Raw genomic sequence first — 19,912 nt, 5'->3', positions numbered from 1 at the left:
TCCATATACTATTTGGGGCTGTCTGGCTGGTCACATTTGGCTTCGGTCCATATACTATTTGGGGCTGCCTGACTGGTCACTATTCTGCCATTGGGCCTGAAGTGAGGTTTTCTAATTCTTATATTATACCGAACATTGTTGTGCAGATAAATGTCAATAGAAGTAAAAATAAATTACACAATTTAAATTCCATAAATATTTATCAGTTACTATTAATATTATGTACCGTATTATTGTTGTGCGCGAGTTGTCTCCCTGCGAAAGTTGGACACGGAAAAAATCGCTTCTTTATACAAAATTCATATGTCATTTGTATTGTAAAGCATTTCACATATTGAGATACATTTTATATAGAGATAACTGCTCATATCACAGACAATATGTTGCAAAACATGAATACCAAATATGGAATTTAATTTTTGTATTTTTAAGATGTGATTAATAATAAAAAACACACACTCGTGACCTGCCAAACGAATTGTGACTATTAATAACATGTACGGTACTATTGTTGTACGCGAGTTGTCTCCATGCGAAAGTTGGACACGGAAAAAATCGATTCTTTATACAAAATTCATTTTTATTGTTAAGAATTTCACATATTCAGATACATTTTATATAAAAATATTTGCTTTTATTACAGACAACATGTTTCAAAACATTGATACCAAATATAGCATTTAATTTTCGTATTTTTTAAGTTGTGATTAATAATAAAAAGCACACACTTGTGACCTGCCAAACGAATCGTGCGTTAAACCTAAGTATATAATGCAAAAATCGCTGCGTTGTAAAACTTGTACAAATGTTACAAATGTATTATTCTGAATAGCGCCCGCTGACTAGATGCGCGCGCATCTTTATCGGGCACTATTCAAAATAACGGACCTGTGTAGGTTATATTCCCACAGAAGAAACAAATTTATGTGAGGTATAATATTCAGCTTTAACTTGATACCAAGCTTTAACCTTTCACATAAAATGCATTGGGTGGGTACAGTTCTGTTCATCGTAATGACATCTATGGTGTATTATTATTTGCTTCCAGTTTTCTGTTCATGTACAACTTGTATTCCATGTTGTTTCTCAGTTGTCAAAATATATAGAGTTTAAATAGTTGAATGTTGAAGAAGGCTGTTGAAGTACGTGCGATATGCCATGTGACAAATGCATGTACATATTACTCACATTCTAAATGTTTATCACGTTATATGTTTGTAAATAAAATGTTTAAATGCATATGAAATAAAACATTCGATAATGGAAATGAATGTAAAAAATAAACAGAGAACATCGTCTGCTTAATAATGGGTACCAATGGGAACTAGATTTATTGTAATCTGACTCTTAAAGCGGATCAGGTCTAGGATTTCTTCAAAACAGAAGTCAGTTGATGACGTTATATTGTAAGTTAAAATACATAATCTTATGTTTTTATTGGCAAATGAAAACAAATACGTTTCTTATGACTGGATGTCATGACATCTCGAGATATATTAAAAATTGGGCAAAATACAATTTGTATACGACTCCTGATTATTTATTGGTTTGATATCAGAGCAACGCCAGTCTTAACTAATAAGTACCCACACCATGCAAAGAAGTATCCACATTAAAAAAGTGGCAACAACATCATATACAGAAGTAACCGCACCACATCGAGAAGTCCCATCACTATATATTCAAGAAACCATTTCATATAAAGAAGTATCCTCAACATGTATAGAAAAATTCGCATCATATATAGAAGTAACCTTAACATATAAATAAAGTATCTACACAATAGAAAGAAGAATCATATCATGTCAAGAATTATACATATCATATAAAATAGTAACCGGGTCATATATCAAGTAACCACATCATATAAAGAGGTAACCACGCCATTTAAAGAGGTATTCGCCCCACAGTAAAACAAAACCATTGACGTCGGTGTTTTTCAAGCATGACACTGTAGACGCGTTCAAAGTACCATTAACATAAACTTTTGCAAATATAGGAAAACTTTTTTCACCTCTTTGTGGAATTAATTTGATGTATTTGAAGATTTATTTTGAGTTGTGATTAATTTTCGAAGAATGAAGAAATAGATGATTCCGCGAATTCATGATACATGGGTTTTCGCTGTCACAAGACACTGGACTTTACTTACACAAGTGTATGTCAAATTCTTGAAACGAAATTTTTATCAATTTCATGTGTCAATAAATTATATAAATGATGATAAATTCAATAGACTGACAAAAACCATAAAAGTTTCTCGGCTTTGCCACAAAGCTAAGTCAAACAGCTTTTGTTCGACCAATAAAACTGTAAAGACAAGTGTCTTGAATTAGAACATAACCGAATCAATAAATGAATTCCAACCCCATTCCGTTCTCATTCTCTCATTGTCTTCATGAGAACTGTGCTTATGTTTAATGTCAAATAAGATGGCATCATATGTTTCGTTCTTTCTTTCAACCAGTGTTGTAAATTGAAAGAGGGCATTACTCAATAAAATTGATACAATTGATACAGCATGCAGCATTTCCTTCATGCTATTTTAACCAACATTGTGAAAATGAAAACATCCACAGTACACAAGAATAATTTAAAGCTCCAGTAGCAATCGACTGAGCATACCTCAATAAACAAACCCGTCAAAATTTGAGGTAGAAGGAAAGGATTCAGTCCGGAAGATCGAACGTGGCTGACGTTTCTTCACCAGTGGACAACAGAGAGGCTTTGACTTCGATTTCAGTCCCTCCAAAATACATGCTAATCATAGCGCCTCCGATGTTTCCTTCCCTATCCTCGCAATCTACATAGAATTTACCAACACGAAAACATCCTGGGTCATCTGCAAATTTCGGTGCCTTCTCTTTGGTGGCACAAATCTTCGCCATGTAACCAGTATTGTCATCTATTGGGTAATACTTTTTGGACCCTGCAGCGTAATCCACTGGAATAGACTGTCCTACCTCTACCAACTTAGAAAAAAATCCTGCACAACGTTTCTTGTTGTCTTTTCTTATATATAACCTACTAATCGGATGAATAGATTCATCAAAATCCGTAAAACAGTCGTTTCCATAAGTAAACCGCGCAATTCTTGAAACGATACTCTGCTTGTTGTGTCCAAATATGACAGCACCTTTAAGAATCGCTAGACCCGCCTCTGAAGGAATGATAATGTGCTGTCCTCTGAAAGCCTCTTTCACTCTTCGTTGCAACAGCGGTGACTCAGAAAATCCCCCGACCATCACGATGTGTCCGATTTGCCTCTCAGCGTGGTTGCATATCAAGGTAGATATGTGTTCAATTATATTATGAATTGTCGTCTTAAACAATGATATCATGACGTCATAGTTGATACAAAGTTTATCGCGATTTCGTGAAATCTTGCCTTTATAAATTGATCTCTCAATTTGATCCTCCAACGATGCATCCGTCAGTTTTTTAACCATCTTCCTCATAGAAGAGGGATAACGAAACAAAACGTCTGACGAATCCTTGAATTCTCTCTTTTTTAGCTCAAATGTCGCCATAAGATCACAATAGTCGTCCATGAATTCTTCTTTGAGCGCATTTATTACGCTACAACCTTAAATATAACAACACAGTTCAATATAAAACTTGATTTAAGAGATATATGCGAAACTGAGAGCGAGTCTTAAACCAATACATTTCAAGTACATGTACCTGCTATCGTATCAATCAATCGTTCAAACTGCAGATTGACCTGTGTTCCTCCCCAGGCACCACCGCTGGCTTTTGCAATTTCTTTCAAACGCATGTCTGGAGTAATTTCATGGACAGTGATATCTACAGTTCCACCTTAAAATAAATAAAGTACAAAAAAAACTAATAAAAAGTCGCGTCAGCAACACATCTCCTTTTCCCTTTACCGCAAGCAACAAGTTGACTGATTTAATGCTATAGACTCTTAAGATAGTACATACTGGTGGGTGGTGAAGACTCAAAAGAGAAAAACAACACCTTTTATTGAATTGCGATTACATTATATAGCATTTTTGTTAAACACTTCATTATCATGGGTAAATGCGACTTTTTTGCCTAAGAGCATATGTTCACGTATCCTACCTCCTGCGTCACATACAAGGTAACGTGTTCCAGGTGGAAACGTCGATATGTCAACGGAGGACGAGGTTGCTGTCCTGGTCATTTTAGAATGACGACAGAATATTGACGCCACCTCTGGTTCAAGCGCTATGGTAAGTTGGCCGGTCTCAATACCTGCCTGTGAAAGTTGAACGAACAGGTGCACGGTTCGACATAAACAGCACGAACTAAATTTTGTGTTTTGTCGCGTACTATGCAAGATATAGTGCCTGACATTTCTATGTGGCAAATTAGAATTTCATCGAGTGTTTACATTCAAAAAACAAATTCAAAACACATTACAAACAAGAGCTCCGCGTCGGGAGACTGATGCCCCCCCCCCCCAAAAAAAAAATAAAGAACATGGCCTTGACACAGTGACCTTGATCTTGAACTACTTTCCAATGCCGATGCACATGGGAAGTATCAAGCCAATCGGTCATTTCGTTTACGAGCTATTGATCCGAAACGATTTGCACACTTATTGTGATTGTGACCTTGACCTTTGATTTAATGACCCCAATTTCAATAGGGGTTATTTAGTTCCGAGGACAATGCACAAGTGAAGTATCAAGTAAATCAGTCAATTCATTGACGAGTTATTGATCAGAAACGAACCGGTCTATCCACAGACAGATCGTCAGACCTACAGACAGACAACCAGCAAAACACTATACCACATAATTACCAGTGTGGACGTACGCGCTAACTTTGTTTAAAATTCTTGTTGAAAAGACATGCAGTGATTATAGAAAATAACTATACCATGTGTAAAATAATGCGCACGTTAGTACCAATAGCTTTTAACAAACCTCTAGCGCAGCGCGTCTCATAAACTTCTTGGCAATGTCGCTCCATATTGCAGGAACGGTGAGCACCCAGTGAATGTCTTCTGTAAAAATGCTTCCACCGGTCCCATTCTGCAGCGTCTTGAACAAGTCGTCATGGAGATATTTGATGGCAGACGAGAATACGGTAAGTGCAGATAATGGTTTGCCCGTTGCATCCTCGAGCATGTCATTTGTCCTCAAACCCTGCAACATTCAGGTTCGCACGGAATATTCAAATTCAAACTTTTTGGTATGCTCATGTTTCGATTTCGTGAATTACATGTATTAAACACACAATGTATATATAGATACGTATCGTACATAATTCAAGCTTGTAATGCCCCTTTGTGATTGTTAATAATTTTTTTGAATATCAAAATCTTGTATAATATTATCGTTTATAATTTAATAAATTACTTTGAAAGAATACACTTATGTATATGTATCATTTGTGTAAGTATGCAAAAATGCGCAAGTCCCTCGCCAATTTATAAAAGAAATATATTGCTGATAGTGATTGTTCGTGAAAAAAAAAAATTACCGCACACAGCTCCACCCTATATACACACAATCGCTACATTTACAAATAATCATGCCATTAAAACATTTGATTATATATGAAAACTGTATCAACATAAAAGGCTATATATACCTCACTCTCGAATAGTTTCATCTTGAAATGCTTAAAGTAGTACCAATCCTTGTGTTCGTTTTTTTGCGCCAGTTTGGCATACTTGTCTTCAGCCTCATACCCAAATGCGTCTACAGTTTTCCCATCAGAATTTATAAGAACACACGTTGGCGCTGTGAAGAAAACATCTTAAACATCTTAGGTATTATTCGACGCTGCGTCTTCGTGTTATCTAGCAGTTAATTATGCTTTATGTTATGTTTAATTTCTGACAGTGTATTCCGGCTAAGTGTTTTTTTATAAGGTTTGGATTTAAAAAAAACGGATACCTTTGATTTAAGTTGAGCGCATTTGATTCGATGGCATTTGTATTTTAATTTGAAACTTCCATTAAAGGTACAATATTTCCTGATTGTTACAAATCTGTCAGTCTTAAAATGCAATAAGTTTATTTCTGAAGTCTTGTTTGAAATTGATACATAAAGTGAACATAAATTATAAATCCCAAAATGGTAAGTTTTGTAGTTATAGAATTGAAATACGTTCCATTTGCAAGTACAACTATGGTTATTGATTTCAACAGAATAAAGTCCTATATTTCTATTTGTGAAGCAAACAACAACATAAGACTTGTGCTCTATTATGGCTAATACAATACATTTTACAACGTTATGGCAAAATAATCTCGGTGCATTTCAACGTTGATTTGAGTGTATTAAATAACATAGCGAACGAAATTGTGATTATTCGACTAATTGAACACCTTTATTTGACATGAACTGGTCTGCATTCCAGTGTTTTGATTTTATCTGGGTGGGGTCCTGCTGAAACTCGTGTGTGAACGAGTACGCCCATCCCGAGTAGGTCGTTCCAAAATCTAGACTTGCAACCACGAGCACCATGGCTTCCGCTAACTACAAAATAAATTGCCAGTAAGCACAGTCATTTTTCAAATACATCGGGACTCATGTACACATACATGTATGTTTGAAATCAACGGTACAGGTACGTCAATATTATGCAACCAACATATCAAATGTATGTAATAGTCACTGAGGTTTAAGTTTGGTCGGATTTAAGATACTAAGCACAATGCTTATATATGTTGTCATTATATTGTTATTTATTCATATCGTAGTAAACAGGTCTATTATAACATGTGTTTCTTTATCTTTTGTATTTAAGTTTCGATTTCGCCTATATAGGTTAACAGATTACAAAATTCACTGCACACGTAATGCATATAGAAATATGACTATGTTAAAATACCAAACGTTGGCTATTTATTATATATAAGTTAGTTATTTAAATAAAAACAAATTCAGACTTTTAAATACTTGCGTGGAGTCTTTTTCAAAAATGTCTTCTGCACCTTACAGTCCTGTTATTTCCCCTTCACATGTAACAGATATCTCGGTAATGCGACACACTGCAAGTAGTGTATTTAACAACACTATCCATATAGTGTTATGTTATGATCGATGTCTTCACTCCGTTGGAGATGTTGGTATTAAGTGTATCACTTCTACTTTGGAAAAACGTATTGTTGTTTGAAATATATATAAGAACATTAATTTTCTGAAAACTAAATGGAATTTTAAAAACGAAAGTACAAGCAATTTAAGTGCTTCAACCAACTAAAATTGTTCTTTCGTTTTCAAAATTAGGTTATCATTTTTAGAAAATTAATGATCTTAGTTAATCTATTTTTCAACAGCTATGCGTAGGTCAGTATAAGTTGATAACATATCATTTAGGCGACATGGTCGATAATCTTGGGTAACACGTCAGTAAATTTATGAAATGAAAATTAACAATCGGTATCAACAAAATAAACATAATATATTTGAAACACAGAGGAACAAATCTTATTTAACGTAATGTATTGTATTTTACTTGAATTTAAACTGTTCAGACTGGCCAGCTTGGTTTGAACCAAAAACTAGAGGGCTTTCCAAAATCTAGCACACTCCAGAGTAACTATAATTAACCGTGTTCTGTATGATAATAGAGGTCACATTCGGCATCTTTATCTGGACAAGATAAAGCAACACGTTTCATTTTAATAACATGAAATTGGTTAAAATGAATATCATTTTCGAGAACCATTTTAGCATCCATTTTGGATATTCACATTTACGCAACCGTTTTAAAACGTCCCTAAAATATGGTGTGGGATGAATTTCACACAACAATAACTCTTTGCAATAAATATCATATTCTAAAACCAATCTAATGTATGTTTTAGAAAACGGCTTAACCTCTTTGCGTTATTCATAAAAACAAACTGTTGAAATGATGTATTACTCAGAGAAAGATTACCTTTAAATAACAAGAAATATCTTTTTAGATATAAGGCGTTGATTTTTATTGGATTTTGTTGTTGAAAATGATCGTCAATATAATCAAACAGTTTTGACTAAAGATTTTTTGAACAATTATGAGCTGTTTTACATCCACATACATTGAGATATGTACGAACGTAGTTTTCAATCTTATCGGAGACCGTGCTCCGAGAGCGTGAACACCAAATGAATACTAATATTTTAAAGTAAGCTTGGAGATAAAAAAGGTTGTGTTTTATTCAGCTGAAGACTTCGGATATTAATTAAAGCGGGTATATACGATTTTTATATGTGCTGAATTGTAAAATATTGATACAAATATGTTATAATAACACACAATATGCAAGAAAAATGATACATTTAAGGCGAATTTGATAAAATACAGCAAATACAAATTAGCGCCCCGAGCCGATTGTGACGAAGATAATTCGTAATTATTTTCCTACAATAACCGATGCATTCGTCTTTTTAGTAAGTGTTCATGTGTCGTATGAATCGATATAGCTGAAGGAATTTCAAATGAACCGTTAAACTAAATTTAGATTCACATCGTACATGCATGATATACATGCTAGTGAATTCGGCTGTACAGCCTTTTTCGATTTCAGAATTAAATATCTGGCTTATTTAGCATTTTTCGACACATGTTCTTCTTAACTTTTATTTTAGTTTATATTGCAATATATGTATAATAAGTTTTTTACACATTTTATATTAATCAATAAATATTTGACAAGATCGTATATACCCGCTTTAAAAATAAGTACAGCGACTCGACAAGTACTCATGTATAACGGTGTTGGCAAATCAGCATAATACATCGATATATCACGGGCGTCATCTCTTGTTTGCGATGCATTGATGAATTAGCCAATAATACTTCCGAGTTGGCGTTAAGGACCGCATGTTTTTTAAATGCCACGGATAATTCTACAGATTGAGTAGATTTTATATGTTTTGTTCAATAGTCAATACAGTTCGCATTATTTTTAAAATCGGGCAATAGTGTTATTCAGCGAAGATTTATTCATCCACACATGTACATACACATAGACAAATAACCCATTTGGAAACGTGATGACCTTGATAGCATGGTGAAGTTGTTAACAGAAAATCGATGTATTTTTCCTGTGTGACGAGCACATTTTTGATTCAATGAAATCGCTAACACATCGAACCATAGCTTTGAACATATATAAGTTGTTCCATGCACACAGAACATTGGCTTCTTTTCGATCTAAAACATAATTTGGTATTGTTCCAAAAGAGATCAAACCAATACCTACAAGATGGCGTGAATGGCATGAGGTGGCGCCAATGCACATTTTCAGCTTTTTTGTAGCCGACCATGCACTTTTTTGTCGTATTTTAGGTTGAGTGTTCGATATTTTTTCTCAATTCGATCACAATGAAATATTTAAAAAAAAGTAAAGTCTAAATAATTATAAAGAAACATGTGTTGCAAAGAGATTTTCGAGATTTCTGATTGAATATACTATAAAACTGGACAGAAGCTTTAGTGTAAAAAAAACAGTTTAAGATTAAAGCCGGAGAAATCCTATTTTTTGCATAACAAACGAAATATTGTAGCCTAATTAAGATTCGTTGACCTTTGTCCTTCAGTGAATTAAGCGATTGGAAAAGGGGACAAAACTTATCGTTTTAAGAAGACGTAACATCTTTCAATTATTTCGTGAATTATGTTACTGTATAAACATACTTGTTATAGAAAACATAATTTGAGTTGAGTATTCAGTTATTTGATCTATTAAAAATTACACATGTTGGGTTTCTATCGTGCAATATTTTTTTTTAGGTTATTGACTTCTTAATTGGGTTGGTTACATATATATTTACATATTAACGTCATGTTTTTATAGAATGTGTATATATTCTGTATAGATTTGGTAACTATTTAATAAAAAGAAATGTTATCTATCAAATTTAAGACATGTTATAATTCATATATCGTGCATTAGCGCCGCATTGTGTCCTGAGCGCTTCCTCCTTGGCATTTGCTCCATCTCTTTTAAAAAAATGCAAAATTGTCTATTTTATCTGCAAGAAGCCAGAGTGTATTTGTATGCAGCAACTATTATATGTTAAACGCAATCGTTTGATGTCGTTTTCGAATTAATCTGGTGGAAATGTGCTCGCTACACAGGCAAAAGACGTCGATTTACTTTCAAACACTCGACCATGCCAATTCTTATAAAGGTCCTTACGTTTCGAAATCGGTTGTGATTGTATGTTTATTTACATGTGTGGATGAATTAATCTTCTCTGTATCGCACTACATTGCCCGAGGTTTAAAAAAATGCGAAATATGTTGGGGGAAAACATAAACAACTTTTTCCCTCTGAAGAATTATCCGTGAAATTGCAAAACATCCTGTCCTAAGCGACATCTCGGAAGTAGCATGGCTCATTTATTAATGCATCGCAAAAAGAGGTGGCGCCCGTGATTAACGGCGTGTAAATGGTCTTTATGTCGCATCATTCCTTGTTTTAAATCTTGAGTTTAATTTGCAAATGGATATTTTACATTCAAAACGTTTCTTTAAAGATCTTAATACATTATTTTTGCGATCTGGAAGAAAACTATAATGCTCCGATTTTGATATTTGGACCATATTACCGTAAGTTATTCGAAGCAAAAAGCCGATACCGACGCATTTACTCGTTTAAGTTCCAGAACCAAAAATTTGTCCATGTGTCGCATGATCAAATATACAGCAATATTGGGGATTTCTAAATGGCGTACATCATTTATGCTATACTACACAACAAAGATAGTCAACCATTTTTGTTGTCAAATTATAATTTAAGACTTGTTGAAGACAAAACAGAACGTTTTTAAGTTTTTCTTAGTTTATGTGTTATAAAATATGACACAATTATAGTTATTTTTTGGGGCTCGCTAAACCCTATGTCTCGTAAGCATTTTTATTAAAGGAAAGATGCCGTTGATACTACATTTACTTTTGGTTCCATTTCATCGTGCCTCGGATGAAGTAAAGGTCCCTGGTGCTTTGGTCTGTATATAACTATTGAGTTGTTAAATGCTACTTTAATTGAAATGTATTCTTCTTTATTACTATTTATTAAGAATAAATGTAATGTTATTTTAATTTAAAGTTTAAACTTAAATATTTTATAAACATTCCGGGCTCAAACAGAGGTTTGGGTATTTTAAAAGCGGTACAAATTAAGTGTTTTAGGGCGGTAATCCCAGGTAAATACTTTTTGTGTTTGGTTTGTTTACGTGTGTGTCTTGAGTATTACACTGTTTTGTGCCACGTTTTTTGTCTTTGGTCTCTTCCCATAAGTAAGATTACTTTCTTGCTGGTGCAATTGATGGTTGGTTTATATTATATCAAAGGTCAGTGGTTCGAGTCCAAGTGGGGTAAACCTTGTGTCCTCTTTTTATTTTCTTTAAGTCTAGGTCAGTTTTGTTTACTGGAATTCAACAGTTCCAAAGTCATTTTAATCAAGTTTTAACGTAACATTAAACACTTTAAAACAGTCCAAAATATGTCAACTTCCAATTAACTCATTCAGATCAACGAATGCTCCAAGTGCGGAGCCGTGGTATAGTGGTTATACAATTGTACAGGAGCTCAGGGCCGAATGCTCGATCCCCCTGCTCAGTCCTAACCTTCAAAGTCCGCTTGTGCATGATACTTAAAACGCAAAGTATAACGTGCTTCACACAGGGTATCGAGGCCCTGGCTAATCTAACAAAAGGTTTTTTTCATGGCATCTCGCACCTTATTCCAAATTTATGTAACAAATCTTCTGAAGGTGATGACCAAAAGGCTAATTCTCGGTGCATTCAATACAAGGTAAATACGCACGCAGGATGAAATAGTAATACTATATTTACCAATCACATCGTAACGTCATAATAACGTGGGTGCCTTTAATGAAAGGATTATCCATAGACTACACGTGATAGACGGCATGATCGGTGAGCGTCCGGCATGAACGAAGTTCTAAATGTTAGCCATTTCTAAGTGGTCACTTAAATTGCAACCGGTCATGCGTCTGAAGTGATTATGTACAGTCTTTCTGTACAGGTCTTGTATGCACCAACCCATTCGTAGACTTTCGCAACAAGCACTCGACAAGGAAACAATCGTTTGTAATAAGAACAGGTAACATATTGAATTATTCTTATACTAAATTGTTTAGAAACATAAAAAAAGTGTTAAAATGATTGCGGTTTTATACAAACTTAGAATACGTTGAACAGTGATTTGGAATAAAACTACTGCAATTTGAATGTACGAATGGGTTGGTGTTAATGTTCCCTTAATACAAGCAAGCGTATTTTTGACCACTGAAATTCGGATGTGAACTCAACCTTACACAGGTGTATCTCAATTAACAAACAAAATATTCAAAAGGCTTTTAAAAAACACAAATAACATACTAAACACGTACCGTTCTTCTCAAGATTAAGAACATTTTTAACGACGTTTCCTCTTAGTGAATACTTATCCGTGAGCAATATATTTTATTCTATCAAATATATATATACCACTATTAAAAGAAGAACCATGCGAAAAATCTTCAATAAATACAATGTTATAGTTGGTTATTTCTTAATATTGTACCTTTGTTATTAAGATGAATACACCATAAACTGATACACATGTGAACAAATATGTTGGTAGTATACTTAAAGCATTAGTTAATCCATTTAATCCCCGCATTTTGTTACGAATAAAATTAAGTATAAATAGTGTATATACTACAAAACACATCTAACAACAAACTATTAACATAATAGCAATCATGGAAACAAATTAACACGACTTTAAAGCAAATTATAATTGTATTTACATTTGTGTAAAATAATTGCTGACGGTCCGGTATAAAAAGTTTGTCAGGAATATAAAAGTTGCTTCTGTTTCTTTACCATTAGGTAGAGGAACTGCTTTAACAGTGAGTCCCACCCGCCCCCACCTCGAAGTAAGTTTGCACTGCATATGGACTTAGATTTCCACCTCCATCGGACGTTTTCAATACAAATTAGGCGGTAAGAAAATTTCCTTGATCGTCAATAAACACTGGATTCTTAACAGGTCTGCAAAAATTATAATTCTACCGTGTGCTACTCTTGAGATGTAATTATGTGTGCTAGCTGCTTGATTGACGGGAATTAGTTGGCCTATTTCAACATGCTCGAGAATGAATTAACCGCCCATCATCTGTTATGCCCTTTCATTAAAGTCTCTATAACGCTCAAAATCAACAAAAATTTCCTAAAGTATTTCGTAAAATAAAATTAAAACCTAAACAATCAGCGTTCCTTATAGCAATAGCCACAATTTCAACTTTAAATGTGCTATCATTACATAGATTTTTGTAGATACAAAATGCTCGTTTTTATTTATTTGTCGACACAATAAATTCCATGCTGATTTCCTGTGAATATATCTATTCATACGACACACGAACACTGAAATGGTACCATGTTGAAACCATAATAAAAACGAGCATTTTGTATCCGCAATCATCTATTTTACCAGACCACATGTGGCGTTGAAATTTCGGCAATTGCCATAAGGAGCAATGCTTTTTAATTATTAAGCTTTATTTTACGAAATATTGTACGAAATTTTCGCTGATTTTGAGTAGTAATGTTACTTTAATCTATTTGCATGGTGAAATGATTCATCAAATGGGGATAGGCAACCAATCCCATACGTATATCGTGCAATTCTCGAAATAGTACATTGCTTGTTATGCCCGACCTTGACGGCTCTTTTCAAAGCCGCTAAACCAGCCTCCGCGAGTATGATCACATGCTTTCCTGGGAATGCTTATTTAACTCCTTTATGCAGTAATAAAAGCCACCAACCATCACCATGTATGCTATGTAATTGTGCTTCGAAAATAGAGATTATAAGTTGTTGGCGATGCCCTGGATCGTTAACCCAAGTAGAGATTTAATTACATCCACGTCGTGCTCATTTATCTCGAATTTGCGAACTTTTTATCTTGAAAATCAGAACATTGGAATTTAGCCATGAAAAGATTTCCCGGTCATTTCTCTGACAAGATCGTTAATACTTGACATTATTCTTTAATTAACGGTCGACGTGTTCTTAAATTCCCTACTTTTAGTTTAAATTTCCTCTTTAACTCCATGTAGTCATCAATGAACTGTTATTGTCGGCATTTCATAATTGCACATCTTGAAAATAAAAAATCCTATAAGAAAAGAAAAATAACAAAATAATGCACAAATATTATTTCCCATATTACATCTTATATTAAAATGTGTTATACTATGGGATTTAAAAAGTACAGACATTTATTATATCTGCTAAATCTTTATTATATTTGAATGACATGAACATAAAAAATATTACATAATGCACTGTAAACAGTGAAAATCATACTTCAGACGTTCTTACTAAATGAAAAAAAATCGTATATTATTTGTATTGTAAAGCAATTGAAATTGTATTCTTAATTTTCCGAACGGTTCCGGTACCTGCAAGTGTTTCCATCAGCTTTTCAAACTCTGCATCAACCTTTGTTCCTTCCCATGCCCCTCCACTGGATTTGTCAATCTCCTTTAGCGCATTTTCGGATAGCACCTCTTCGACTGTGATGTCAACAATGCCGCCTACAAATACCACCTTATGCAAAGCGTTTATTATAGAGAATTAATACATCTTATTACAAGTTAATACTTAAACAACCTAAACAGTAAACTAAAGAGACCAAAACAGTATCTTTAACTATGTATTTTATTCAATTTGTTCTAAGAAGTACAATTGCGTCGAACTATAACGGTTGATAATTTTTACATCCTTACATGAAATATTAAAAAATATCAGCATTCTCTGTAACAACCCGTTATGCAATAACCAGCGTTTTTTGCCAACCAGTCAGTGCGCATGCGCGGAAAATCCCGAATGTAAACAATAACATTCAACTGGTCTATAAGACACTCCAACCCGTTTTGCAATTTAATTATTGCAAATAAATGTGCGATGATTTTATTGCAAAACGGGTTGTTGTATAAATCACACTGCAATAAGACACTCCAACCTGTTTTGCAATAAAATTATTGCAAAACGGGTTTATTGCACAACGGGTTGTTACAATGCTCTTTCATACTTTATTGATTCAAGTTAAGCCATCACCAAGATTTAACTCTGGCATTACACACAAGTACTGAGTTCCATGTGGGAATGTTGAGATTTCCGCATCTGTAGAAAGCTCACTTTTTCTCAAATTGGAATGTCGTCAGGAAAAAAACGATGCAGATTCCGGCTCTAGCGCTAAACTGGCCGGTGTCAATCCTGCCTGTTACCAGATGTTAACAATTTGCCATGTTACGAAGATAAAATATGTGTGATAATATTTTTACATACGTAGATGAACGAATGATGGAAATAATACATCGAATAATATTTACTTGTATGGACATAATTATGAATACAATGAAAAAGGTTGCTTGGATGGATAAATATATCTCCTATTGAGTATGGGTGTGCGGACGGACGCGTCATTGTTGAATGCATGGATAGAGCATGCACTAGTATAAATCTTACTTCCCCTGCAGCTCAAGAACTGCTTTGCTGTCATTCCAAATCGCAGGAACAATTAGAACCCTGTTAACATCACTGCTGGTCATGACACCAACGATATTGCCTTTCAGAAACTCCATCAGATAATATTTTAGGTACTTGATGACGGCAGCGATAACAATTAGAGCTGGTTGTGGTTTCCCTGTATCATCATTTAGAATCGTATTCTTTCGAAGATCCTGAATTTGAATAAATACAAGTATTATAGCTTACATTTGCTTCTATGTATTAGTCTGTTTATCGAAATTGTCGTTTTACATGTTAGGACCGTTTTTACTTGATTCGCAGCTTTCAAGGCAGATTTCAAAACATGTTTTAGAACATTGGGTGATGAAGTATCGAGAGAAACTTATTAAATGTGCATTTTGAGTACCGAACAGTTTTTGTAAATACATATGATGCCCATATTTCACATTGCAGATCAAATAATAACTTCAACGTGGACAAAATGATGGCATACCATGTTGTTGTCAAGTCTAATCTTCAAATGCTTGAAGAAGCACCAGGTCTTATGTTCTCCCTTCTCTTTTATCTCTGCATACTTGTTTCCCTCTTCGTACCCAAACGCTTTTATCGTTTTCCATCCGGATTGATTACCACACACATCAGAGCTCAAAAGAAAATACACTTTTACAGTTTGGAATCAGAAGAGACAGACTTCTATTCACATAAATATCGATCGCACATTTCCTATTGAAACAACTGAATTTTATATTGAAAACATATATTTTTGTAATGTATATGAGATATGTATATGCAAGTCTCCAAACATTGAAACAAATTACTTGCATGAATATTCGTGATCAATTCGTGTCACTCTTGTGCTTAAAATGTGCGCACTTTGTATTTATTTCACAAAACATGAATGTCGGGGTTACCTTTATTTGACATGTATTCTTCGGCAGACCAATCTTTATCTTTGATATCCTTGGGGTCCTTGTTGTAGTCATGGGTGAATGAATACGCCCAACCGGAGTATGTGGTCCCGAAATCGATACTGGCAAAGGCGAGAACCATGTCTAAATGTATTATAAGTAAGTATTATTTTTATACATTTATTCGTAATCGTTTACATGTTTTCGTATTCTATAAAGTGCTTCATCAATGATATATGCAAGAGATTGCGTAATTTATTTGTTAGCATTTTGATTGTTAATAGACATATTTTTTTCTTATTCTCAATATCGGGTACTGTAGAGGTTACATTCCGTGATTAATAGAATCGAAGCTGACGATGTTTTGGCATCGATTGCCAATATAACCAGTGTTAGGTCCAATGTTCGTTGATTTACTTTTCACAGTCATTATAACGTCATTTGTTTAAATGAATTGTTTTTTTAGGAAAGATGATGACTAAAACCATGATTGTCACATTGATTTCAAGGGAAATTGGTCACCTACGACCGGGGACGTTTTGGCAAATTCAAAGATGTCACGGTCTCTTAAAAAGCTATAAGCTACACACAAACATATTACAGATCTGTTTTATCACATAACAGCATTTTATATAATAATAATCCCGTGTTTCAGTTTCACATCGTATGTGTGACGCAAAGAGGTTATCGGATATATTTATCACCAATGCGTATCGTGTTATACAAGTGTGTTCATGAATGATATAAGTCAACAAATATACTGTGTTACAGGATATATAATTTAACACTGTGTTCTTTTGTGGAATTTTGTATTTTGTATAATGAAAACTAAAGCGACGATTGTCAGCAATATAAGTATGTAAATGAATATTTTGTTGCGTTCTTATAAATATCACGGCCGTTAATCACGGGCGCCACCTCTTTAATGCGGTGCATCATAATAATATTGCGCTAAAGACCGGATGTTTTGAACATTCACGAATAGTTCTACAGGGTGAGTAAGTTTATATGTTTTTCAACATATGTCGCATTATTTAAAAAATCGGACAATGTAGTGCGATTCAGCGAAGATTAATTTAACCACAAACGTACAGAGACATACCATTACAACCTATTTGCAAACATGGGGACCTTTATAAGTTGTGTCATGGTGGGGTTTTGAAAGCAAACGCACCTTACCAATATTGTCTGTTTGTGAAGTATTGTAAATTTCTGTTTTTTTGTTGCACTAAATAAACACAAAGGTTCGAGAGAAAATGGCCTGTAATGAATTGCATTACCAGTATTTCATTACGTATATATATATATATATATATATATATATATATATATATATATATATATATATATATATATATATATATATAATATAACAACGTTAAGCGTCGTAAGTTTGATACTTCATAATTTTGACTGGAAATTTTTAGAAACAGGACATTGAACCCTTGCACAATACGTTAAATGAAAACTAACCTTGTACTTAAAATTCCAAAATAGCTTTAATTTTTGATTTCCATGATCATATATATCATCATATATTCATGTGAAAGGAAATGCATTATAAACGTTTTATTAGCTCCTGTGTAAAGAACTGCAATAATTCTTTTTTTTATTATTTAATATCATACATACAATGTAAACATGTATATGATCATACAACATAGTGATTGTACAAAGCAATAAAGTTCAGACATGTTATACAAGATATGCTAATATATATTTTTTTAGAGAGAAAATAACAACAGAGGAATAGTTATGAAAAAAGATGAGTTGTATAAAGTCGAAAGGAAGAAAGCATACTGGACTTGTGTGTTTTATTGTATATTCACAATGATCTTGTCAGATTAAAAAAAATAAATAAATAAACAAAACTATTTTAGAAAGATAAACTGACATTAGAGTGAAATGTATATAAGTGGACAAAACATTATGAGAATTTAATCCGATTCCATTTTTGTTCAAAGATATGTAATGTGTCATTACTGAGGGCTATTTCTTTCTCAATCTGGATTTTTAGTTTAAGACTATGGACAAAACAATTAAAATTTGGTACTTGTTTTTTGTACTTCATGTTAAAGATAAAATATTTCATCAATATAACAATAAAATTCACAATATTATTACAGTCTATTGATTTCAATGAGTTAATTCCGAAACTTACATTTAAGAAAGATAGTTTAACGTTTAGATGCTGTTGTTCAAGAAAAGATATTAATTGATTCCAAATAGGCTGGATGTGTTTGCACTCCCCAAAAAGATGTTCTATAGTTTCAATGTTTTCACTGCAGAAGTCACACAGATTTGAGTTAGATAATTTACATTTAAAGAGATATTTATTTGTAGCTATAATTCTATGGATGTATTTATATTGAAAATTTCTCAGTGTGCTTTCAATAGTTGCTTTATATGGCATGGTAAATATGTGTTTCCAATTAAGTTCATGTTCTCCAAAAAGGACTTGCCATTAATTTTGGATTTTGGAGTTTTCTGTAGGGTTTTTAATTTGTAGTGTGTAAAATATATTATTCGTTTTGTTTTTTCTTCCAAGTATGTTTGCTACAAATGTTGTTTGAGTACATGGTGTATTATTTGTATTTATTTCAGATTTAATATGTATGGGTATGCTTTGGATTAGTGTGTAGTACTTCAGAAAATTATTTAAAGGTATTCCGTATATGTAGCATATTTCATCAAAAGAGTAGAAATCCTTAATTCTGTAGTCATTTAATTGGTCGACATATTAAATGCTTCGTTCAAACCAATCTTTATAGAAAAACGTCTTATTGTTTGAAGTTATATCTTTATTATTCCATAAAATTGTTTTACTGTTAGTTTTGGTTTCTAGGTTATGAGTGGCATTACTCCATGCTGATAGAACATCAGATAGAAATATGTTTTCCTTTGCAATTTCATGTAAGATAGTATTGCTGATGTTACATTGAAAGAGTAAGGAGTCACCATATTTTTTTAGGATTTTCTGGTAGAATAATTTCCATTTACTCGTATTGGTTTTATCTAGATTATCCAGCTGCATTTGATTGCATTCAAGAATGCGTCAATGTTCGTTAATTGGATTCCTCCATTTTCTACAGATTGAATTAACTGAGTTCGTTTTATTTTATCAGGCTTACCGTCCCATATGAAATTAAATATTGCTGATTTTATATCGTTAATAATATCATTTGGTGGATTTGGGAGAACTGTTAATACATAAATTAATTTAGGAAGTGCAAACGTTTTCAATACTGTGTTTTTTCCGATCAGTGTAAGTTTTCGGTGATGCCATGATTTTAAGCAGTTTTTAAAATTCTGTAATTTAGGTAATATGTTTTTAAGAACTGTATCCTTTTCATTATTTGTGAAAGTAATTCCTAACGTTGTGGCTTCATCGGATGTCCAATTAAATTTCATTTCTTTTTTATATAGAACATTACTTTGTTTTAATTTACCTACTCGTAGCACAGTACATTTACTTTTGTTTAGTTTAAGACCCGATGTCATTCCGTAAATGCTTA

The 19,912-nt window shown here is 33.4% G+C and overlaps 1 protein-coding gene across 1 annotated transcript; it reads right to left on the bottom strand.

Annotated features, from left to right (window-relative positions):
* Window positions 1-1,421: 1,421 nt before the first annotated feature.
* Window positions 1,422-7,314, bottom strand: LOC127881186 (heat shock 70 kDa protein 12A-like). Its single transcript, XM_052428891.1, has 7 exons — window positions 6,903-7,314; window positions 6,329-6,479; window positions 5,587-5,738; window positions 4,917-5,138; window positions 4,087-4,243; window positions 3,685-3,819; window positions 1,422-3,586 (listed from the first exon to the last, which is right to left on the bottom strand). The coding sequence occupies exons 2-7, from the start codon at window positions 6,465-6,467 to the stop codon at window positions 2,670-2,672; spliced, it is 1,722 nt and encodes a 573-aa protein (XP_052284851.1). The 5' UTR covers window positions 6,468-6,479; window positions 6,903-7,314; the 3' UTR covers window positions 1,422-2,669.
* Window positions 7,315-19,912: the final 12,598 nt, after the last annotated feature.

The sequence above is a fragment of the Dreissena polymorpha genome, chromosome 5 (genome assembly GCF_020536995.1).
Source record: "Dreissena polymorpha isolate Duluth1 chromosome 5, UMN_Dpol_1.0, whole genome shotgun sequence".
Lineage (NCBI taxonomy): Eukaryota > Metazoa > Mollusca > Bivalvia > Myida > Dreissenidae > Dreissena > Dreissena polymorpha.
Note: the sequence above shows the minus strand (reverse complement) of the source record. Positions and strands in the feature narration are given on the sequence as shown.